General features: G+C 55.3%; 1 protein-coding gene across 1 annotated transcript; it reads right to left on the bottom strand.

Annotated features, from left to right (window-relative positions):
• Positions 1-4,644: 4,644 nt before the first annotated feature.
• Positions 4,645-18,903, bottom strand: AQP1 (aquaporin 1 (Colton blood group)). Its single transcript, XM_005889140.3, has 4 exons — positions 18,447-18,903; positions 7,498-7,662; positions 7,120-7,200; positions 4,645-6,661 (listed from the first exon to the last, which is right to left on the bottom strand). Exons 1-4 carry the CDS (start codon positions 18,834-18,836, stop codon positions 6,482-6,484), a joined length of 816 nt encoding a protein of 271 aa, XP_005889202.1. The 5' UTR covers positions 18,837-18,903; the 3' UTR covers positions 4,645-6,481.
• Positions 18,904-24,609: the final 5,706 nt, after the last annotated feature.

Here is a 24,609-nt window from a genome sequence, read left to right as displayed (position 1 = left end):
CACGTGGCCGGGCCACGCTATGGGTGGAGGCTCCTGGCACCAGTCCCTCCAGTGCTTTTCCAGACTGGCTCCTGGCTTTGGTTGCAAGGACACTGAGGGCCAACCTGGGATCCCCAGTAGGGAGTGAGCCCTGTTTGCTTCTACCAAATCTCCAAAAGGCACCATATCCTTGAGGCTAGGTGGCAAATGGATTCCCTAAGCCACCCATAGCCTTTTATTTGGGCCCTTTTGGAGCTCACATGAGCTTTGGAGATGGACAAGGATGCTGGGTTCAGGGAGAATTATGGGTCTCTAACCCCACTGAAAAATTCTGAAAGAGATGGGAAATACCAGACCACCTGACCTGCCTCTTGAGAAACCTATATGCAGGTCAGGAAGCAACAGTTAGAACTAGACATGGAACAACAGACTAGTTCCAAATAGGAAAAGGAGTACGTCAAGGCTGTATATTGTCACCCTGCTTATTTAACTTATATGCAGAGTACATCATGAGAAACACTGGGTTGGAAGAAGCATAAGCTGGAATCAAGATTGCCAGGAGAAATATCAATAACCTCAGACATGCAGATGACACCACCCTTATGGCAGAAAGTGAAGAGGAACTAAAAAGACTCTTGATGAAAGTGAAAGTGGAGAGTGAAAAAGTTGGCTTAAAGCTCAACATTCAGAAAACGAAGATCATGACATCTGGTCCCATCACTTCATGAGACGTAGATGGGGAAACCTTGGAAACAGTGTCAGACTTTATTTTTCTGGGCTCCAAAATCACTGCAGATGGTGACTGCAGCCATGAAATTAAAAGATGCTTACTCCTTGGAAGGAAAGTTATGACCAACCTAGATAGCATATTCAAAAGCAGAGACATTACCTTGCCAACAAAGGTCCGTCTAGTCAAGGCTATGGTTTTTCCAGCGGTCATGTATGGATGTGAGAGTTGGACTGTGAAGAAAGCTGAGAGCCGAAGAATTGATGCTTTTGAACTATGGTGTTGGAGAAGACTCTTGAGAGTCCCTTGGACTGCAAGGAGATCCAACCAGTCCATCCTAAAGGAGATCAGCCCTGGGTGTTCATTGGAAGGACTGATGCTGAAGCTGAAACTCCAATACTTTGGCCACCTCATGCGAAGAGTTGACTCATTGGAAAAGACCCTGATGCTGGGAGGGAATGGGGGCAGGAGGAGAAGGGGACGACAGAGGATGAGATGGCTGGATGGCATCACCGACTTGATGGGCATGAGTTTGAGTAAACTCTGGGAGTTGGTGATGGACAGGGAGGCCTGGCGTGCTGTGATTCATGGGGCCGAAAGGAGTTGGACACGACTGAGAGACTGAACTGAACTGAACTGAACTGAACCCCACTGAGGTCTCACAGCATCTATGTCTGACCAGTTGACCAACCCCAGTCTTGATCCAAAGATCAACTCTTCTCCTATAGACCTCTCTAGAGCCCTTCACCCTGGAAGAGAAGGATATATCAAAAGGAAAATACAAGTCTATGTGTGTGTGTGTGTGCTCAGTCACTTCAGTCGTGTCCAACTCTTTGTGACGTTATGGACTATAGCCTGCCAGGCTCGTCTGTCCATGGGGTTCTCCAGGCAAGAATACTGGAGTGGGTTGCCATGCTCTCAAGTGGGATCTTCCTGACCCAGGGATCAAGCCTGTGTTTCCTGCAGCTACTGCACTGCAGGTGGATTCTTTACCACTGAGTCACCAGGGAAGCGCATATGAGTTTACAACTATCCCAGATTCCTGGATATTTGGAAACCCAGGACTGACCTGATACAGGAGGTCATATATATGTGTGACTAAAAGGCAACTTTGAGTTGACCTGAGCATTACTCACAGGTCTCTGGTTGATGTCCCCTGTACAGGACTTTGGAAAAGCATGCAAAAAGGTGTGACTCAGAACAGATGAGGCAATTGTGAAATCACAACTTTTTGCTCTTGTGAGTTTAATGGAGGGATAAATATTCTAGGATTCAGTAACTGCTGAATTACATCCTGCTTCCTTTTGGGCCAAGTGCTGAGGGCACAGCCTTCCGGGCCAACTGAGCCACCTTCCCATGCAGGTCTCCCCTGAACCATGGGGAGCCCAGTGGAGGAAGCAGCCTGTTATCTGGTCTCAGCATGGATGCAGCTGGGGGAAGAGGGGTTGGTGATAGGTAACCACCCCCCTCCATCAAAGCACCTCATGTGTGTAGTGGCTTGAATGCTCAGCAGCCGGGGAACCAAGGCTGAGTCATAGAACATTCCAGGAAATATACTCTCTTCATTAAATTTTGATGAACAAAACAGACAAGAGTTCTGATTGCTTCAGAAGCTCTGTTTCAATTCAGTTACTCTCCTAAAGCCTCCCCTCTGTGCTGGGCTGGACAGAACATGAGCAGAGTTGGGGATGACCCTTGGGAGAAAGAGGACCTAAAGCCCTGAACCCACAGGCTGGAAGATGAGGCGTCTGGGGCAGCCTGGCCCCATATGCTTTTTCCCCAGGCCTGAATGGTGCATTATTATCCCTCAGGGTGTAGCATTGTCCTGCTCCTTCCCATATATGCTAGTGGGAGAGGACAACTTCTGGATGAACAAGTTTATCAAATATTTTCCTCCCAAATAGCGAGAGGGGCAGTCAGGCCTGAGGGCACTGGGTGGGGCCAGGACCAGAGGAGCAGTCTTGGGCCAGATGTTAACAATAGGCCCCAAGCAGACACAATATCCAGCTGGCCCCCAAATAAATGGCATTTCTCCTGGTGCTGGAATCCCCTTCAGTCAGTTATTATTTGCCCTTACTTTTTCCTCTCAACACCCTCCAGGCAAAGGAAGCCTAGCTGGCCCAGAGGTAAATGTAGTGGGAGTCTTGACAAATGGGACAGTACCACACAGTAGAAAGAGCCCAATCTTTGAAGCCAGAGAGAGGAAATTCAAATCCCAGCTTGGCCACAAACACACTGTGTGGGCTTGGGCAAGTTATTTCATCTTCAGGGCCCTTAGCATCCTCTAGAAAAGGAGGCTGTTATCTCTGCCTTCCAAAGGTATTGTTACGATTAGAAAAGCTGTATGTGAAGTCCAAGGGGAGTTCCTCAACCTCTTCTTCAGGCTCTGTATCCTGACACTAAAATTCTAGAAGTTAAAACTAAACAATTAACTAAGAAAGGCCCTTCTCTGGAATGGTCAGAGGACGGCAAAGGAAGAGCAGGGGTTGAGGTGGGTGTGCCCAGGGCCCCTGATGGGGACTGAGAGGGCTTCACACCTTATCTTGTCTGATGGGGACAAGATAAGGAGATAAGCCCAGAAGGGCTGTGAGAAAGAGTCTCGGCACACCTGCTCGGGTAGGCCTAGCTGCCACAGGCCAGCCCAGACCCTGTTTCCATGGCCTGGCCTGCACCCTCCCACTCATAGCAGCTTGCCCTCAGCCTGGGAGGTGCAGAGGCAGTTTGCATGGACTGAGGGCCTAGCTGTCACTCATAGCAGCCCACTGCACACTGGATAAGAAAGCCTGCTCCAGCCACACTGACCTCACAACCTCCACAGGCCAAGTTGCCACTGTATCACCATCACCAAAGCCCCCCCCCACAGAGGGAGGCAGGACCTGGGCACCTCTTAGAGCAGAGTGGGGGTGCCAGGACCTTCCCAGTCACCCCTGACCTGCCCATGTGGCCCAGTGAGATATCCAAGTTGGTGGTTCCTGGAGTCTCCCAGACTCTGGGCCTCTGTTATTGGGCACTAGGTTTCCCAATGTACTTGTCCCTATTTTGAGAAACTAGCCCTAAGAGTGTGTGTGTGTGTGTGAGGGGCCTGCATCCAAATATCAGCTTGGCAAAGATCTGTCCTGAGACTCGGGCCTGTCTCTGAGGATCCTTATGCCTCCACTGAATAAGGGTATGTATGCCTGCTGTACACCCAGTACCAGGGGGCCACATGTGGGACGGGATTTTGTGATCTGAAGAGGGCTTGATGGAGCCTTTCCAGCCTGCACCAGCCTTGGGCTACACCAGGACAGGTGTAAAGGCAGGAGCAGACAGAGGGGTCCTTTTCTGGCTTCCTGTCCCCCTGGGGACATAGGTCAGGCCACTCTGATCTCTTCTGCCCTGTGGATGCCCTGACAAAAACCACAGGAAGATGCCCATCCTCACAGAATGTGGCTCGTGTTTTCAGAGCAGAGGAACCCTTCTCTCTCTCACACACACACACACACACACACACACCCGCCCCCGCCCCCCCGCCAGGCCCTAAGGAACTGAGTGCTGCACGTCACCTTTCCCCAGCCTCCCCTGCTCCTGGCACTAACCTCACTCTGATGGGTGAGTCCATCTCCACCTCCACTCCCAGGGCTGAGCCCCCCAGGCAGAGCCCAGGCCCAGGGCAGGTGGGTCAGAAATGTGAGAAGGGCCAGAGGAAGTGTAGCCCGGGCAGTCCCTGGTGCTCCCTGGGCTCTGTTCTAAGGAGGGGGTCAGAGGGAATCCTCAAGCTGTCACACTTCAATCCTGCAGGAGCCTTATGTCCCTCAGATGGCGCTCTGGTTGTGTCCACCCCGTGAGACCAGGGATCCGGGGGTGCAGTGGCTCCCCCTCAGACTGGGCCCAAGTTCTCAGACCCAGAGATCCCTTGTGGGAACATGGTGCCCAAAGAAGAAAACCTTCATTCCAAGGAGTCTGGATGACCTATATTATGTTTATTTTCTTAACATATAATGAAATTCCAATTCCAAAGAGGCATATATGCAGAGCAGACAGATGCAGGGTCCTGTGTGCAGCAGCCAGAACAGGACAAGATGGAGTGCCCCCCTCTCCCCTCCAAGAGTCCCCTCACCCTTCCTGGCACCAGGCCATTACCCAAGCAGAAATGCAGGATCTGGGTCTAAGAGGGCCCAGTCTAACAGTCCAGGGACATGGCCCTGGCTGCTAGGCCTGGCCAAATCATCATCTTGCTCCGGGTCCTGGACCCCAGTTTCTTTCTCTGTTAAATGGACTAGAAGCGAAATGGAGGAGAGAGTGCATGGATGTCATGATGTGTTGTGACCATTAAGGGCCTCCTGGTCGTCCTGCTGCTTCCAGATACCTATGTGTTGTGTCTCTCAGTGTTTGTCACCATCGTGGCTGTGGGGCATGGGGGGACCTACTCGGGCCCTGGTGGAATTTTATGGAATGTGTAGATAGCTGCCCCCACTAACAGACTGTGCTCAGAACTATCCTTGGGCTGCAGCCATAGCTACTTCATTTGGTCAAGACCAATTCTCCCCTCCAAATAAATGAAGAGGGAGGCCTATGGCCTAGGAAGCCTGTGCAGGTCACCCAACTTCCCCCCAGTGCCTCCAACCAGGACCTCTGGAATAACAGAGGACTCTGCTTCACCTCCCACCTTAGGATCAGCTGGGGGCTCGGAACCTTCGCTAAGGGTCCAGCAAGGACATCTGTCTCCAGGGGCTGACCTTCAAATGGCCAAGTGTCCTTCAGTCAACACACCCCTACGTAATGTTGACCTGTGTCTGCACTGGCAAGAGAAACTGAAGAACCAAATAACGACGAGGGTGATGCAGTGATAGGTGGAAAAGATCAACTACAACTCAGTGAAGAAACGTGGACGTTCCTCCCCCTCCCTCAGATGATCTTCATTCTGCCACAGCAGGCTCTGTCCACTCTCAGCCCTGCTCCCCAGGAACGGGAACTTCCAACGGCTGGATGACCTATTGCTCTTCGTTTTGGAACATGTGTGCCTATGTACATGTGTTCACATAGATGTGTAGGTTACAGCTATATCCTGGGCAAGTGGAAGAAGCAGCGCTGGGCCAGACTAGGTCTTCCAGAATGTGCAGTGTGTCTACACTTACAGAATCCTGGAGAGGGGTCTCGGGCCCACGTAGCTCTCCCTACCCCTGCCACTTTACAGATGGAGTCACTGAGTCCCCAAGACTGAGACGTTCCCAAGGTCCTACAGCACCTCCAGAGCTGGGGGAGCAGCCCTGGAAGCCAGCCAGGCTGCAAAGACAGGCTCTGACTGCCCCCTGACCCCACCATTGCACTTGGTGGGGTCTCTTTCCCCTCAGAGCATCCTTGGGGCACGTGCATGTTACAGAAAAGAGGGCCACTCCCGGAGGCACAAAGCAATCACCGAGGAGCCCCAGGCACCTTCAGCAGGTGAGCTGGTGAGCAATTTGGGGATGGAGGGGGCTTTCTGGCATACCTCCCATCACACTCTGAAAGGACAACTTAGCAAGATGGGTCCCTCTCTTTCACCTCCTTTGTGACTTCAAGGGAATGGGTGATTGGAAAATCTTGGTCCTCAGGGATCCCCAAAGCCGAGAAAAGGAGAAAGAGAAAGAAGGTGATAGCAACAGTCCCAAATCAGGCTTGGCCACGCAGGCCCTGTGGATCTTCAGGAAGTGACTTTGGCCAGCTTGTCAGAGTGTCTATGATACAGATTTCACCCCTCCTCCCTCTGCCCACCCCTGCCCCCCACACCCCCCATGTGGATGCCCAGGCCTGGCCCCCTTATTTGGGCTTCATCTCCACCCTGGAGTTGATGTCGTCGGCATCCAGGTCATACTCCTCCACCTGACCGCTGGTCCACACCTTCACGCGGTCTGTGAGGTCACTGCTGCGTGGCGCCAGGATGAAGTCATAGATGAGCACTGCCAGGGCTGCTCCGATGAATGGCCCCACCCAGAAGATCTAGGAACAAACAGCAGACGTGCTCAGGGGGCATCTGATGGGACTTGCTTCCCATGAGAGCCCCGACCCACCCCCCACTGCACAGCTGCTCCCCAACCTGTGCCTGGGACAGAGAAGGCAGAGCTGAACCCCAGCATCTGCAGCCCTCCACCCCCTACAACTGGCCCAAGCCAGGACTTAGGTAGTGATTTTCTCCTTGCTTCTGTGCGACCCAACTCAGCATGCCTGGAATGATCAGACCATGGTCTGATCTGGAAGGGGAAGCTCCCTACACTGCCCTGCCTGAGATGTGAACCCACCACTTCTGCATCTCAGGTCTCATCTTCCTGAGTTCCTCCCCCTGGCCATCTCTCAGGGCCTCTGTGATGGGAGATGATGTCACAGGGTTGGGGGTGGATCTACCATAAGGCACCAAAGTCTCCCTCCCACCTGCACGGGGCAGCCCTGAGACCCCTTACCCAGTGGTCCTGGAAATTGTGCGTGATCACCGAGGAGCCGAAGGACCGGGCAGGGTTAATACCGCAGCCGGTGTAGTCTATCTGTGGGAGGGAAGGGTCAGGGGGAACAGGAGAGGAGATGGAGAGAAAGAGACAGAGGGAGAGGGAGGGAGAGGGTGACATGGAGGAATAAGACCAGAGGGGAAACAGGGCAGTGACCATCAGACCTGGAAGGATGGTCAGCCAGGCCCTGTGCCTCCCTCTCCAGGGCAGCTGGTCCCCCAACCCATGGAATGAGCCCTGTCAGAGTCCCACCCCCTGCCCTCAACAGGACACCCTCAGCAGCCTGGCTCCACCCTCCCCACCAGCACTCCTACTTGGGAAGTTCCCCCAGCTCACCGCCAGCAGGTGTCCCAGGGCCACAGAGAAGCCAATGGCCAGGGGCCCGGAGCCCCCGAGGTCACGGCGCCTCCGGTCGGTGGTGGCCAGCACGCACAGCACCAGCTGCAGAGTCCCGATGATCTCGATGCCCAGGCCCTGGCCCGAGTTCACGCCAGGGGCCAGCTGTAGGAGAGAGGGGCAGCAAGGCTCAGTGAGCAGAGTGGTGAGGGTGGAGTCCCAGGGCCCCCAGGCCTGGGCACCAAAAGCCAGATCCTCAGTGCCCTCAGAGCCCATTGCATCCACCACACTCAAGCACATATAGCCAGCAGTGAGCATCAGGCCTTGGCCCCTCCCACATCTGTTGAGGAAGAACCAGCTTGTCCTAAACATGTGGGAGAATGTCCCACAGCATTCTCCCCAGAGGCCAGAGAGGCCTGGAGGCGGATGGTGCTTCTGCATCCACCTACCTCCAGACCAGGCCATAGATGACAGGCAAGCCCTAGACATGGGAAGAGATGATCAGGGACATTCAGGGACAGTCAAAGAAGAAGAGGAGCAAATGGGTGGGAGGGCCCAGATGGAGACATTTTTCCTTACCCTCACATCTTGAACATTCCACCCCATCCCCTGCAAAGCTGGAAAGGGACTTCAGCAGTTAGCTGGCCGCAGCTTCCCATGTCCATCTCTCCCTTGAGCCTGTGTTCCTCGCAGCCCCCACCTCTGTCTCCTTCCCACCTCTGTCTGTCTCTCCCTTCTGCTGTCTCTCTCCCATTTCCTCTGGGCCCCACCCTCCCTATCTGCCCCCTCCTTCTCCCTCCTGGCCACACAGGCCCCGCCACCACCGTCTGGCTCCCACTTGCTCCTGGGCCACTTTTAGAAACATGACTCACGGAAAAAGAAGGGATTGGGAGCTGCCATGAGGTCACCAGAGCCCTCCCTCTGCAGCTGCAGCCAGGAGACCCCTCCCCAAGGAGCCCCTGCACCATCCCCCCATGTGGGGGTCGGTCCCAGGGGCCAAATATGCCCACACAGGGGACCTGGGCCACGTGGGCCAAGGCCCACTCACAAATATGCCTGGATGTGGCCAGAGGCTGCCTTCTCCCAGGCAGGGCTGGTGTGTCCAAATAAGACTGAACTTGAACCTTCTTCCTTAGCGGGGTTGGGGTGTCTCCAAGGCTACAGGGCATTTTGCAGAATCCTAGGTGGGGGGCAGCCCTCCACCATTCAGAGGTTTTCACAGCCCCACCCTGAGGCCATCTTAAAAGAACAATTCTCTTCCCGCCTTTGTCTGCCACCCTGGATCACAGGGAAAATGACTCATATCCCCTCCCCTCCGTTGCAGCCCAAGCTCTGCGCGCCTTTCCTGGTCGACCCCAGGGCTGCAGCCCCTCAGGTCAGCCAGCCCTCTGGGAAGTACCCAGCTTTCTTTGCACTCCAGTGTGGGGCTGTAGAGGTGACCCTGAGTTCAGGTCCCTACTCTCCTACTTGCTGGCCCTATGACCATGGTCTTGCCCGTCTCTGGTCCTCAGTTTCACCACCTGTAAAGTAGATCTAATTTTTCCTTCACCATTCTCCAGGGAGGCCAGAGGTTCTAAGGCATGGGGTGGAGGGAGAGGGGCTGTCTTGGGGCATTTGGAAAGGGTTGCAGAGGCAGGTGGGCTCAGGATAGTTGTGGCTTTGTTCTGGTTCTTTCTCTTATCCTCAGAACTAGGTGGGGCAGGCAGAACAGGAGGGGCTGTGCTGCTCAGGAGTGTGAACAATAGAGTGAGGCCCACCTGGAGCAGAGACAGGCTCCACGGAGGCCAGGCTGGTGAGGCCAGGCAACTTGCACCAATGCCCATCATATTCACACCTGCCGCTGCCCTCCGTGTCTGAGCACTCAGGAAGCTCAGGGCTCCTCCTCCCGCACGCCTCCACACGCTCTCCTTTGCTCTCCAGGGTTGGCCTAATTGCTAGCTGGCAGGAGTCCTGAAACCAGCCCTTCCACTCTGATTAATGGAATGATCCCTCTAAGTGGCTCCTGCCTCATACTCCTCATCCCCACCGCACTCATCACAGATGTGGTCTGGGCGAACTCATCTCTCCCCGGGTTCTTAACCAGGTCTCAGGATCTCAGCTCCTGCTCTGCCCAAGGACATCACTTTTCATGCAAAGTGAGCAGACCAGGGGCCCTGGTGCCATGCCCAGTCCACAAGAAGTGATACCTCCCCTGGGGACTCTAAGATATACCTTATCCTAGCGGCCCAGAGCCCTTAGAATTTGACTGTCCAGAACCACATGGGTTAGTAAATTTCCTCTCCCTAAACCCATTACCATTTGTATGCAGGTCAGGAAGCAACAGTTAGAACTGGACATGGAACAACAGACTGGTTCCAAATAGGAAGAGGAGTTCGTCAAGGCTGTATATTGTCACCCTGTTTATTTAACTTATATGCAGAGTACATCATGAGAAATGCTGGGCTGGAAGAAGCACAAGCTGGAATCAAGACTGCCAGGAGAAATATCAGTAACCTCAGATATGCAGATGACACCACCCTTATGGCAGAAAGTGAAGAGGAAATAAAGAGCCTCTTGAAGGCTGAAAGAAGAGAGTGAAAAAGTTGGCTTAAAACTCAACATTCAGAAAATGAAGATCACGGCATCTGGTCCCATCACTTCATGGGAAATAGATGGGGAAACAGTGGAAACAGTGTCAGACTTTATTTGTTTGGGCTCCAAAATCACTGCAGATGGTGACTGCAGCCATGAAACTAAAAGACGCTTACTCCTTGGAAGAAAAGTTATGACCAATCTAGATAGCATATTGAAAAGCAGAGACATTACTTTGCCAACAAAGGTCCGTCTAGTCAAGGCTATGGTTTTTCCAGCGGTCATGTATGGATGTGAGAGTTGGACTGTGAAGAAAGCTTAGCGCCAAAGAATTGATGCTTTTGAACTATGGTGTTGGAGAAGACTCTTGAGAGTCCCTTGGACTGCAAGGAGATCCAACCAGTCCATTCTGAAGGAGATCAGCCCTGGGATTTCTTTGGAAGGAATGATGCTAAAGCTGAAACTCCAGTACTTTGGCTGCCTGATGTGAAGAGTTGACTCATTGGAAAAGACTCTGATGCTGGGAGGGGTTGGGGGCAGGAGGAGAAGGGGACGACAGAGGATGAGATGACTGGATGGCATCACTGACTCGATGGACGTAAGTTTGAGTGAACTCCGGGAGTTGGTGATGGACAGGGAGGCCTGGCGTGCTGTGATTCATGGGGTCGCAAAGAGTCGGACACGACTGAGCGACTGAACTGAACTGAACTGAACTGAAACCCATTACCACCACTGCCATCAGCAGGAAGCCTCCCCTGATTGCTTCTACGATCTCCTCTCTTTCAACTGCCTAAGAAGTTGTGCTACTTACATCTGAAAAAAAAAAACAAAAAACAAAAAAAACATCAATCATTCCAAATTGAAATGGATAGTTTAAGGTCTGCTGAAATTTGACGTCCAGAAAAGAGCAAGTGAAAATTCAGACCCTATGTTCCGATTTTGTTACTATTGTTATTTCATCTCTTAAGTCGTTTCTTACTCTTTAAGACCCCATGGATAACCCGCCAGGCTCCTTCTGTCCATGGGATTCTCCAGGCAAGGATACTGGAGCCCATTGCCATTTCCTTCTCCAGGGGATCTTCTCAGACCAGGAATCGAACCGGCATCCCCTGTTTGACAAGCAGATCCTTTACCGCTGAGCCACCTGAGAAGCCCATGTTTCTGTTTACAACCTACTGAATTTGACACATTGCATAAATAGGGCTAATCCCAGTTGTGGTTACTTGTTACTGAAAAAAAAGTTTGTACATCCCCAGAGCATTTTGCCTAGCCCGGGTCTTATATTTCACTAATTAAGGCCAAAACAAAACAAAATTTTAAAAAAGTAACAATTTTCTGAACACAAGTATAAATAAGAGAAAAGCCACACATTTAATCTTAAGCATCAGAGAGATGCAAACTCTCCAGTTTTGTATCAAACCCACTGAAGCCCACTCTCAAGGGCCAATTCAGATTCCTCCATCAATTCCAATTCAGCATCAAGAAGTTTTCTCAGGTCCCTGGCTGGAATTAACTTTTGCTTTCACTCATCAAGCCCTCACTGAACAGCCTGCAAATCTTGCAGAGAAATAACCTTTTTGCCTCTTATCGGGTGCCTCAGAACCCCTGGCTGGGAGCTCAGTGGGGACAGAATGTGGACACCTTCTCACCTCCCTGCCCAGACCTCGAAGGGACACTTACTGTGTGGAGACAGGAGGGGCAGACAAGGAAATTTCTTGGAGGCCCAGTGGTTAGGACTCTGCACTTTCCACTGCTGAGGGCCTGGGTTCGATTCCTGGTCAGGGAAGTAAGATCCCACAAGCCGTTCGGTGTGTCCCCTCTCCCCCAAAAGAAGTGGCAGATTATGTAAATTTTCTAGCATTTCTACCCACTCTAGAGGGAAGTTCTCTGGAGTCAGGGCTGATTCATTTGCTTTCTAGCTGGGAGACTGCAGGCCAGTATTAGTCTCTATGGACCTTGCAGGGCAGCATGCTCAAGACTCTGTGAGATTACAAACGGGGAGGTCAAGGCCTGGGAAGGAGATGGCAATGCCAGATGCTGCCTACGCTCACAGGCAAAGGTGCTGGCTACCTATGCATGTGGCTAAAGGTCCTGTCTGTTGCCACCTTAGACTGAGGAGCTGGCAGAAGATGTTCTGTAGCTGCCAGGGTGCCCCAGGCCCCAGGGTGGCACAGAGCCGACCTCTCCAGGCAATGAACTTCGAACCCTCCTCTCCCTGCTGCCCATGAGCAGACTGACCAAAGTGACTCCTGAGGCCCAAGACCCCAGCATGACCTGAGCATCCTGGGGTCCCACCCTTCCTGAACCAGGCCTGGCGGGGCTCTGGGCATCCATTAAAGAACAAGATATCATGGACCGCCCCACCTACCCACTGCCTGCGGAACTCAGTATCCCAGTGAGGGGGACCTCAGTGAGCCCCCTCCCCAAGTATCACCCTTCCATCGGTGATTTTTTCAAGCGCACATGTGCCTCTGGGTATCCACAGCTTTGTGTGTCTCTCTGCATTGCTCTCTGCAGAGTCTCTGGGTGACCACATATGTCCAGATGTGACTCTTTTCTTTTTCCTTAGACATTAAGAGGTTTATTAGACACTAAGTAAGTGAAAAGTCTGTCCAACAGTTATAAAAGTTCTCAACCTGTACACACTAAAGAATACAACCTAAAAATAGATGACACAGAAGTTCACAGAATTACAAAAAGAAAATGATCGATCCACTACCAGAGCGAAGGGGTTTAAACTTCCCTTAGAAACTGATGGAGGGAAGTGTCAATAACATAAACAGCAAGAACAGGGAAGATTCAAACCCCGTACGCCCTGCACTTTCAAATTCAAGAATATACCCTCTTTTTCAGCCCACGGGGGACACTCGAACTAGTCACGTATTAACCCTATTAGGTGGGACGCTGTCTCTTGCAGTGGTGGGCTCTGGGGTGGGGTCGGGGGAGGGCGCTCTGTGTGGCCTCGTGTGTCTGTGTTGTGTGTCTAGTGGCATTTCTGAGTTGTCACCCTGTCCCCGTGTGCTGTGCTCCCACGTCCAGGTCCACCACTGGCTGGGGATGGGGGAGGAGAAGGGATGGAAGCACCCTTGAGTAAGAGAGAAAGAAGCAGGTCTCAAGGCGCCCTTTATTTGCTCTCAGAAGCCATTTCACCTTCCTGACAAGGAATAATACACAAAGCAAGGGCTTCCTCCTTCCCTCCCTCCTTCTTTCTTCACTCGGGGGCAGCCCCCGCTTCCTGCTCGGGAAAGGAAGAAGTGCCATTGAGGGGCCCCCCCTCCACCCTCCTAGGGTCCCAGGGCTAGAGGGGGACCACCCAGGCTTGAAAAGGTGCTTCCTGCCCACCCGTGTGTGTGTGTGTGTGCGTGCCCATGTGCATCATATCGTTGTGACTGTGCACACACACATGTGTGCCAGTACAGTGTAAGTATGTGCAATTTGCAGAGATTTTCAAGGGTTGTAGGCAGGCAGCTAGGGTCACAGTCCTGCTCCACCATCACCTGCTACACAATCTTGAGTGACTCCACCCGTCTGTGAGCCGTGGTTTCCTTATCAGTAAAATAGAGGCCTCAGCCCAGATTATAGCCCCAAACTGTCTCTAAGATTCCTTCCTGCCTGACATGGGACCCCTTCCCCCAAGACCTGCAGTCACCCTCCAGGCTAGGGTCCTGAGTGCAGGATTCCCACCTGGTCGTGTGAACGGCCGGTCTCTGTACAGCACAGAGCCTGTCATAGGGCCTCCCGCCCACCTGGAATGTTAGATGGCCCCCACCACTGCCCCCCCACAAGAGCCACATGCCCCAGAGCCATGGCTGCCCAACACACCCTACCTGCACAGCCCTGGTGACCAGGAACTTATTGATTTGGAAGCTGTCCCTCCCCAATTTAAAATAGTAAGTTATTTCTTTAGCCTGAGCAGACACCAGCCCCAAGTTGTCCTGAGGGTGGGGTTTTGGGCACTGAAAGGACGTGCTCATGGGGATGGGCATTTTCCCACCTTTACTACCAGCTTGTGAGTTGTTTTCGGCCTCAGGGTGTACTCGTCCACTGGCCCGCAGCTCCTCGGTTGTGTGAAGAGAGCCCCTCACTCACCCCCGGGGAACCACCTGGGTTAAGGAGCCCCTCTGAACCTGGACAGAGGGTCTGGCTGAGGGAATTTTCCTGCCCTTATCTGCAGCTGTGTGGGCTTAGCCCACACAAGGCTCAGATACATCTGTTCTTCCAGAGGGCAAGGACCATGCCCCCCAGGGGGGCTCTGCCAGCAAGAATCAAGGGCTCCCTGTGCCTCCAGGAAAGCTTGCCCAAGCCAGTCTTCAAGGTGCAGGCAGGGGGCATGTCTGAGGTGCTTGGGGAAAGCCCTCAGTGGGTAAGGCTAAAGGCACCCTGCTGGGTGGGGCCCTAGAGAAAGTGGGGAACACCATGTGGGCCTGAGGTCAGGTTGCGGGAGACTGCATCGGATTGGCCTGCAGTGAGCTAATGCAGTGAGGGAAGGCTGTGACCTGGGTTGGGGAGAACAATGGAACAAGGTGAATCCCCTCAGACTGAGGGGCCCTGGTGGGCCGTATCCCCTCTCAGGGCATAGTCTCTTCAGAGGAGGATTCCCAGAGCAAGCCCTGGTTAGGGGCCAGTGTCGGGATGGATGATATGGGGCTGGCAGGGCGGCTCCAAGGGCTCTAATGGGGGAAACTGCCTCAGAATTTTCCATGGTGAGGAAAGTCTCCACCGCAAAGCTTCTGCCTCTCTCTACGCCTTCCCCCTCATTGGACTCTGGCTGGAAACAGTAATTACATGTCCCATCTGTGGCACCACCACCCAGCCCCCAGCCCACTCCCTGGACAGGGCCATCGGAAAACCGGTTTCCCTTTCCCCAGTCCACCCTCAACTCTGGGGGAGGCGGAGGGCCCTCAACACTGGAAGAACTGGTGGCACGGGGAAGAGGGTTAGGGAGTCGGGGGCACTCATTCTGTGGTTGGGGAAACTGAGGCTTAGGAAACTGGGGAAGCAGAAAGTTTGGGGCTAAAGTCAGGTGTCAGATGCAACAAGTAGAAGAGGTTCTCCAGGCAGTTAGGCCCAGCATCAACGGGGTTGAGAAAAGACCCCGGAAAAGGGAGGTTTGCACTCTGCCTGAGCTCCCAAAGGGGCTGAATTCACAGGCTCTGGGACGCAGGCAGACACTGACCTGAACCCTGAACTCTCATTTTTCTCTAGAGCCCCAGTCTCCCACCATGACCCACCCCCTATCCAACCCTGCATCAGCCACACCCTGTGATTCTCAGGCCATGACCTCCTCTGCTGGAAACCCCTTCCCTCCACTCTGGAATCTCTACTTTTAGGCTCCCGGGACACCTCCTCCCTGAAGGCCTCCTGGCCCTCATCGCAGCTCGAGGTCAGAAGTTCCCAGGTATCCTGACACGTCTTATCACACCTGCCTCCTGCCCCCTATCATTGACAGATGCGCAGTGGCCTTATCTTACTCGGGACCATGGACTCCTCAGAGCAGGGAGCCGCCTGACTCAGCCCCGAATTTAGTCTGCAGTAGCAAAAGTCATGTTTACAGCGAACATGGGTGAGCAAGCAAGAGAGGGGAAGAGTGAACAGAGGCAGTGAGTGATCAGAATTTCAAGGTTCAAGAGCATCTTCCACTTCCCAGCACCCAGCCACGCCTTGCGATATACCCATTCTGCAGATGGGACCTGGGACCACACAGATGAGGTGGCTTGCCTGAAATCACACTGTATTAGTAGCTGAAGTAGGGCAGGGCAGGCCAGGCACCTGCCGCTGCCTCTGTCTTTCACTCCAGAAATAAACTCAGGGTCTGGCTTTGAGAACCGGCTAGGATGTGGCAGGATGGAGAGAGGTCCACGGTTGCTCCAGGGCATATCCTGAGCCCTGACTCAGTGAGGAGAAAGTTTTCGCCAACATATCCCCATGGGACACCCCCTGACTCACTCCAACCACTTCCTGCCACTTCTTTTCCCTATTTTCCTTGAAAATCTCCATGCCAACGACTGGTTTGGGTTTGGAGAGGCCCGGGACTCAAGGGGCTAGGGGAAACCTCTCCCAGAGCCTGGAGGAAAGAGCATGTCACCTGCTGTGCAGACTGGTCTCTGCCCTTCTTGAGGCACTGAGGCCACCTCCCAGGTCCCTTTAGATCCCAGGCTCAGTGTTCTGAACCCTTTCTGAGTTCTTCAGCCCAAGACACGTGTTTCTGGACCCCAAACTTCCATGGTGGGGCCAGGGCAGTCCCTGGGCTCCCACAACAATGTTCATGCCCTTATGTTCAGCCTGGCACTTCTTGGGCTCCTCTTAGCCAGCCCCTCCTGTGAAGAGAGATAAACTCAAGTCCACAAAGTGAGCTTGCTGGCAGTATGGGTGTGGCCAAGAGATATCAAAGAGACCTAGGTCCCCTCTTGGAGACTTAAGGGCTCTCAGCTCCAAGAAAGTCAACAAGTAAGCAGCCAGGCCTTGAACCCAACTTGTCTGCTTCCCTGCTCAGGGTTGGGTTCCCTTTTCTCCCTCTCTTGCAACCCACCCAGCTCAGGTATTGGGGAGACTGGAAAAATGGAGGCTGGCAAGGGAAAAAGACACTGAATCAGGGTGTGGCCAGATCAAGATTGCACAGGGATGCTTGCCCTCCTCAGGCCTGCCTGGGATGCCTGTGTGAGAGAACAGAGTCACCAGCAGATGCCTGGCCTGACTCGCCCTTGAGAAGGAAGGTCAAGAGGGGGCCAGAAGGCCTGGGGAGACTCTATTCCTCCCCAGGAAGGATCCTTCCCCTTGCCCATCATACCCAGCTGAGCCCCGACGTGATCCTGACCCTACTCCGTGGGCATGCCCTGAGGTCGCCCAGCTCTGCCCCCACTAGAGACAAGCCTGGAGGACCTTACACCCACGGAGGCCACATCTTCCTTGACTAAAGTTTAAACTCCAGCCCGAAGGGCTAACCTTCAGTCCTGGACTGGGTGAGGTGTCACGGTGACACAAGGCGTGCTAATCCCTGCTTGGCAGGGTCATGCCAACTGCCCTCTGCACGGACCTTCGCAGCCGAATCTGGACTTTGGCTGAGAAGCGGGAGGACAGTTGCTTGTCTAATCACCCGCCACTCTCTGTGGAGCCTCTGGCCACCTCCCTCACTGTCCCCACACCCGCCTGCCCTGCCCAGGTCCCGCCAGCCCAGATCTGATCTGGTTCCTTCTCTCTCCCTCCCTGTGAAAACACCTCCTCGGGCACTCTGAGACCTCCTCCAAGCCTTCCTCGGCCTCTCAGGCCAATTTTTCCCCCTGCTGTGGCCCAAGCCAGGTCTGAGTTTGCACTTGGCTGAGGGTCTGGAAAAGCCCAGGTCGGCGACAGCAGGCAGCTGCCTGCCAACGGCCAATTAGCTGTGCTAAGCGGCCCGGGAGGAATTCTTTTCCACAGCTTCCACCCAGTCGCCCACATCTGCTTATCATGAGTGCCCCCAGATCAGGCCCGAGCAGTGGGCACACACATGTATGCACTCACCTCCAGACACACTCACACCGCAGCACTGACACGCTCACAGATACACTTTCAGAAGTAACATAGCCAGCTTTCACAGGTTCGGAGACCCATGCCGGCATCCACGTGTGCACACACTGCTCACAGACACAAATACACGCGCCACACCTCTCTGCATCCGGTGATAGACAGCGGACCCAGAGATGGAAGATGTCCATCTCCATCAGAGTGGAGGCTAGATGTCCCTGCTCCGGCACCCACCCTTTGCTGCAATCCAGGAAAGTCACCTGCAGGCTGTCCTGAAACTGTTTTCACCTCCCGTCTTGTCCCATTCCCGGAGCCAGGAGAGCAAGAGGAGCTTTTTCCTTGAAGGCAGTTTGTTTGAGGACCTGTGTGAAGGCGGGGCGGCCTGTGTGAAGGCGGGAGCCCCTCTGGGAGAGTTTCGCTCACACAGGATTGTGTGACCAGCTGCAGACATGCCGGACGTGTGGTCCAGGGAGACTGGGGGCAGCAGGCAGAGTGTAAGAGGGTCCAGGCTGCGTGGGGGAGGGAGCCGCTGCCCAGACGGGGCTGAGGGGAGGGAGGGGAAGAAACTGCAGCCCAGGGGTGAGGATCCGCTGGCCCCACTGTTAGCTGCCTCCAGAGCTTATTCCCCACAATAGAGACCCGCAGGGGACATTGGCAAGACCATTATGCTCTGGGTCTCAGCTTCCCACAGTGCCTGGCAGAAAACAGGCTCTGGACGGGAGGCATAGCTGAGTTCCAGGTACAGCTCTGCTTGACCTCCAGCAACCTCTCATCCTCTCTGTTCCTCAGTGTCCCCGTCTGCACAATGGGTGGAGGATGAGACGGACCCATCTCAGCACCATTCTAGAGCCCCCAGAGCCTGGGGCCACCCCACTCACCGCATTGAGGCCAAGCGAGTTGTCGGGCAGAGAGGAGGTGATGCCCGAGAGGATGGCAGTGGCAACGATGGCCCCCACGCACTGGGCAATGATGTACATGATGGCCCGGAGGACACTGATCTGGCAGCTGAGCAGGAGCCCCAGTGTGACGGCTGGGTTGAGGTGGGCACCGCTGATGTGGCCCACGCTCTGGGCCAGCGTGGCGATGCTCAACCCAAAGGCCAGTGACACCTTCACGTTATCCTGGACTGCACCTGTCGTCTGGTTGCTCTTTATTGGGTAGTGGAAGCCCAGGGCTGAACCGATGCTGATGAAGATGAAGAGGATCATGGCCAGGAACTCGGCCACCACCGCCCTCCAAAAGAGCTTCTTCTTGAACTCGCTGGCCATGCTGGCAGGGGGCTTGGCTTGAGACCGCTGCCTGGTGCTCGCCTCCCTCTGAGAACTGAGCCACAGCCCGGGCTGGGCCTATTTATAGGGCCCCGGGGGGAGGAGAAGGGGGGAGCACAAAGGGAGGAAGGCCTCTCCTTGCTCCTGGCCCGCCCCACACCACACAGGCCTCCTCTCAGCGATGGATGCAGACACAGCTCTGCTGTCGGACTGCCAACTTTTTTTCCCTTCCTCCTCTCTCCCCTCCCTCCCTCTCTCCCTCCGCCCTCAGCCCTGCCCAGCCCGAGGATGCAGGCAGGAGGCAGCCACTGCTCTAATAGGCTTTGAGAAATTCCTCCAAGTTGGCCCCACTCAGGGGGCCAGAGAAATCCAGGTGTCCCCGCCCTGTGTGCAAAGCTCAGGGGATGCCGGAGGGCAAAACCAGGCCTCCGGATGGACAGGGCGGGGTGAGCGGCAGGGATCAGCAGGTGGACGTTGCCCTCCAGGAGGCGGGCACCGTGACCCTGCTGGCCTGGCATCCCCATCCCACTCGAGAGTGACGTTAGCCTGAAGCCCACAGGTCCTGGGGTTCCTAGGGGCTATCTGCGCCTCCTGCACCTGGTTCAGACCTGGCCACTGGATGTCACTGTAGGAATAGCCCAGGGCCCCCAGCCCCACCAGCCAGATCTCAGCTGATGGAGACACGGCAACACCAGAGGGTACAGAGAGCTTGTCTGTGACCACCCCCGACACTCTGGTCAAGGGCAGGCCTGAGATAGGTGAGGATATGGAAGGCCCCCACTCTGGGAGCCCTCAAGCTTCTGGGGCAATTTGAGAAAATGATCTCGGGGCAGGAGCGGGGAAATGAAGGCAGGTGAGGATATTGGTCTCAAAGACTGTCAAGCTGGCGGACCCTAGGGGAGACAGAAGGAAAAGCAGATAACCTGGAGATGGGAGGCCTGTGGTTGGCAGTGGGGAGGAGGGAGCATGAAAGTGAGGGATGGAAAGACCCAGAGAAAAGGAAGAGGAAAAGGAGACAGACAGAGAGGAAGAGAGACAGAGAGAGAAGGATGGACAGAGAAGCAGAATCAGCAAAAGTGGAAGTGAAAGGGGTAGATCCCCAGGCAGAGACAGGGAGGCGGGTCTGGCTTAGTAAGAGAGACAGAGAGGGCATGCAGGGTGAAGACACAAGCTGGAAAGTGGGGAGACAGGACTGGACCCAGAGGCAGGAGTCTGAAAGAGAAAGATGAGCGAGCAGGAGGAGTTGGGGGAGGGATCAGACAGTGTCCCCAGCAGGGGAGGGGCAGGGACTGCTCTGCAGACCATCCACACCCCCCACCCTGCCCCGTAGTCCAGCCTCTACCCTGTGCGTCCCCAAACCAGACGCCCGGAGGCAGCCGAGGAAATGAGAAGAAACTGGATCCCTGGGCCAGGAGCCCAGTGAGGAGCCACCAGCCTGCTACGCATTATCCTGTGAGAAGAGGAGCCAGGTGGGACCCTGGGTGAGGTTGGACCCAGGAGGGAGGGGTCTTCTAGGTCTCTTCTACCTGCCTCACCACAGCCCTTCTTCATTTACACCACGAGAATGCTGGCTTCTCCACATTTTACAGGTGGGAAACTGAGGCCCAGTGAGGGGAAGGGCTTCTCGGAATTCTGTGTGTGTCCAGGGGCCATCTGCAGAAGATAATGCTAGCCCTCACTGGCCTCCCTCCTGCCCGACTGTGGCGCACCAGACCTGCCCTCGCCCTGGGGTCAGCGGTCAGCCTGGTGTTTACTGGGAGAGGAGGCCCTCTGGGGTGGAGCTTTGGGGAGCTGTGTGCCCCTAAGCACACCTAAGTGTCTGTAAATACAGGATGGAGTGGACGTGAGGCAGGGAGGCAGCATGGTGGCAACGGGCCCAGCCTGCGCAGAGAGCCCTGTGGCCGGAGGTAATTGGTGCCTTATTAACTGTCTGAGAGAGGGAGCCAGCCCCACTGGGCCACTTCCCGGAACCTCCTCCACGTCCTTCACTCTGGGCAGACCCAGCTCAGCTCTCCACACCCTGGGAGGCTCCTTGCTCCCTAGCCCTGGCCCCATGGCCTGGTGGCCACCATGCCCCTCAGTGAAGGGTTCTCTGGTCAGTTCCAAGCCTCTGACCAGAGCTCCCTCTGCGTGGCCGGGATCCCCGCATTCTCAGGCTTTGGCGGATGGCCTGTTTACCCTCAGACCAGGCTCTGAAGACAAGGTTGGGGTGCACCTCAGAGAAGGGTCTTCTGGAGCAGAACTGCTCCCTTCAAGTCCTGGACTCCATGTCCACTGAGGAGGGACACACACCCTCGGCTTGGGCAGCGACCAGTTCTGACGCCAGTAGGTGCTGGGCCCCAGCCAGGATGGCTTGAGGAAGGCAGCAGGGAGAGAGCTGACTCCAGCCCCACAGGGACCACCAGACAGGCCGGCGTGGGGGCGTAGCACGCCTGTTCTGGGGACAGGAACAGGAGTCTGCACGGGCCTGTGTGGGCTTCGGGTTCTGTGACGGTGTCCATGGGCCAGGTCAGGATCCAGGCATCTTGTGTTACTGTGCAGGGGGTGAGGGTCACCTGGGAAGCACTAATTCATCCCATAAGTAATTACTGAGCACTTTTCAAGTGCCAAACACCATTCCGGGCACTGGGGGGACAACTACAGCCCGGTGGCCCAGCTCCTCGTCCCCCTGAAGCCTAGCATATGAGCCTGCAGGCTCTGTGTGGGTGACCAAGCGTGTGACAGTGGGGCATATGTGTGTGCGTGTGTACTTGCTGGAGGCCCACGTCCATCTGGAGCTGGGCAGGAGATGGGGGATGTGGAGGGGCTGTGACAAAGCAATTTGCCCAGGCAAATTAGGCAGCCACCAATCTCAGGATGATACGAGGGTCCTCGGGCAGTACCCTCCAGCCCCCTGCATTTCCTGCCCCCTCTCCGAGGCCAGCGTGGCAGCTGCCTTTCTTTGGATGAAGGCACTGCCGTCAGCAGGAGGCGCCATCAGAGTGCGGGCATCTCCAGAACAATGGCAGACATCTCTCCTCATTGGCCTGCCATCTCATGTCATGTAAAAGGGCCTCTGTGGCCATGTCCTGACCATTCCAGTGGGGAAGGGGGAGCCACAGATCCTAAAAGGCCCCAAACCCCTCCACCTCCTCGCTGGTTGGCCGCACAACCAGCCCAATCAGGGAAGGAAAAAATGGAAACAGCCTTTATCTGAGGGCCTGTCCTCACCACAACACTGGGAGGCTGTGAGGGTAAGTGGTTTGCCAAGGAATGGCAGAGCTGGGGGACTCAGGAGCCCCAGTCTGGTTCCCTGCCAGCCTATCAGGGCCCCTAATAGGAAATCCCAGTTCTGCTAGCCCAGGAACAAGTACAAGGACTGGGGAGGCCAGCTTCCCAGGCAATAGGATGGGTGAGAGATAGGTGTGAGAGGACCACCTTCAACTTCCCAGCATAATTCTGGTAGGGTCAGGGGTGCATGGGGAAGGGAGCATCAAGGAGAGAGTGTACATGGAGAAGCTGGGAGTCACCCGTGCAGCCCCACCAGCTGGGGAGCTTGGGATCCAAGGAGAGCACTTCCCCCACCCAGTTCCCCCTCCGTGCGGCCTGGCTCAGGCTCCGTGGCCCTCCCATGGGCAGTGGTGTGGGCCCGGCCTCCAGAACCCACAGGCCTGAGCCAGCCTACATAAGGGGGGGCTGCCCGCCTCCCCCGCCCCTGAGGCCTGGGCACTGTCTGGCCCTGCCGGAGCAGCAGCCTCAGCAAACGCTTTTCCAGATGTGCTTTCTTCTTCCTGACATGCCCAGGAGACCTGCCTTCCAGTCAGAGCTGGCTGTTCCCAGGGCCGTCTGGTCCCGGTCCCCACCGGATCCAGCGGGAGGACCTCCGCTTGGTCCAGAGGTGGACGCACAGAGACTCACACACTGGCCAAGGATTGGCCCTGGGCTGTGTGGGGGGAAGACGCCCACGGGTGTGGCCGAGGCTGTCACTCTCAGAGCCAGGAGCTTCTGTGGATCACAGGGCAGAAGGAAGGAGCGGATGGACCCTCCCTTCTGGGCCCACAGGGATTTCCCACCCATGGGCTGAGTTGTGGGGAACAATGACTTCATTCCCTCCAGGAGGCCCACCGGGAAGATGGAGTTTGAGGTGGGAGGAGACGCAGGCAGCAGACTGGCCGTGACAGTCATCAGCTCACCAGCAGCTTGGATGAATTTCCCAAAATCCCTCAGGCTTTTCTGAACCTGGCAGAGTGCACCGATGGAGGGTGGAGATACAGGACAAAGTCCCTGTGGGTCTTGGAGAAGAAGCCATGAACGCCCACTCCCAGAGAATCCCTCTGGTCCTCGTAGCTCTTCCCCTCAATAGGGCACTGGCTACCATACCACCCTGACCTTGACCTGGGCTGCCCAGATGGGGCCTGTCTGCCCCCACTGACTGGGAAGCAAGGATTTGGCTCCAGCACAGAGTCGTCACTCCTGGGAGGCATGGCCATTCCCCTCCAAGAGGCAGGAGAGGCAGGACCGAAGCCCAGAGTACAGAGACCAAAACGGAGACTCAAATCCTTGGCTACCTCCTCAAGGCTCTCCACTAACCACCCTGTGTGGCACCTGCCACCACCCCTTCCAGCCCCAGACAAAGGCCAGGGCCCCTGAGCCACCAGGCTCACTTTGCCCAGATGTTTGCGTGCGAACCCTGTCTCCAGCCTCCTTGCTACGCCAGCCTCCTCTGACCCCTCCTCCACAGCAGCACCCACAGCTACAGCACTGAGCTCACCCCAGCCTGGGCTGTCCCCTTCTGACCTGGTGGGGTGAGGTGGGGCCCAAGGGCCTGGGTCTTCTCCCTCCCCATCCACAGTATCCCCCACAGAACTGAGTGCAGGGCTGGGTGTTGCAGACATGATCTTGGAAACTTTTGCTGGCTGACTGTCCAATTCCCCCTGGAGACAATGTACCCACCTCTTAAAGCATGTGAATTCTTCCCCGTGTGACAGATAACTCCTGGCCATTGAGGCGTCACACGATCCCCCTTAAATCAAAACCGGATTTAGCGGCCACCAGTGATTCACCAGAAGCGGAACGATTTAGTAATTTTCTAAACTACTGCCTCCCATTCGATTCTCCTCATGCTGCCCTCACCCCCTCCCTGCCTACCCTGTATAATATCAAGGCTTGTTGGGGAGGTAGGGAGAGTAGGACAGTGTCAGACCTCTTTCTGGAAAGCAGGATTTTCTATTTTGACGTCTTGGCAACTCTCCAGCAATAGACCTTACTTGAAGCTACAGAAAAGGATCCAGTGAGACAGTATGGGAAAATTGCCCCCTGCCTGGTGGGAGGGTGGGAGGGTGGGCTAGGCTCCTAGGCCTGAATGAGGACACGGGACAGCCCCCGCCCCCTTCACGCCCTTATGCCCCTCTCTGCTAGGACTGGAGAAGTTCCTCCAAGAGGGAGTGATGTCACGTTTTCCCCAGCCCTGCCCTGCAGGCGAAGAGGGCGGCATCTCTCATTCCAGAAAACGCTGGTGGTGCCATTTGTCCCAAGCTGCTGACTACCCCCTTCAGGAGAACATTGGCAGAATAGGGGGCTCCACCTGGAGCCAACATCAGCATACGGGGTACCCGGCAGGGAAGTGGGTTTGGAGCCGCTCCTCACCCTAGGCACACACAAGGCACCCCCTGCTCCACTGGGCTGGCTGCCCCTGCAGCTCCCACTCGACTCTCCAAGACCCACACACCCTCCTGCCCTGTACCCTCGAACATCTGTCTTTGCCTTGTTAGATCACAAAGCATGAAGACTTGAG

Source organism: Bos mutus, chromosome 4 (genome assembly GCF_027580195.1).
Source record: "Bos mutus isolate GX-2022 chromosome 4, NWIPB_WYAK_1.1, whole genome shotgun sequence".
Taxonomy (NCBI): domain Eukaryota; kingdom Metazoa; phylum Chordata; class Mammalia; order Artiodactyla; family Bovidae; genus Bos; species Bos mutus.
The sequence above is the reverse complement of the archived record's forward strand: the minus strand, read 5'-3'. Positions and strand labels throughout refer to the sequence as shown.

Bases quoted from the DNA above. Each gene is read 5' to 3' on its own strand.
- AQP1 (XM_005889140.3), bottom strand. From the start codon at position 18,836: ATGGCCAGCGAGTTCAAGAAGAAGCTCTTTTGGAGGGCGGTGGTGGCC. The intron at 7,663-18,446 runs GTGAGTGGGGTG...TCTCTCCTACAG, and splicing joins ACTCGCTTGGCCTCAATGCG to CTGGCCCCTGGCGTGAACTC. The intron at 6,662-7,119 runs GTAAGGGGTCTC...GTTTGTTCCTAG, and splicing joins ACAATTTCCAGGACCACTGG to ATCTTCTGGGTGGGGCCATT.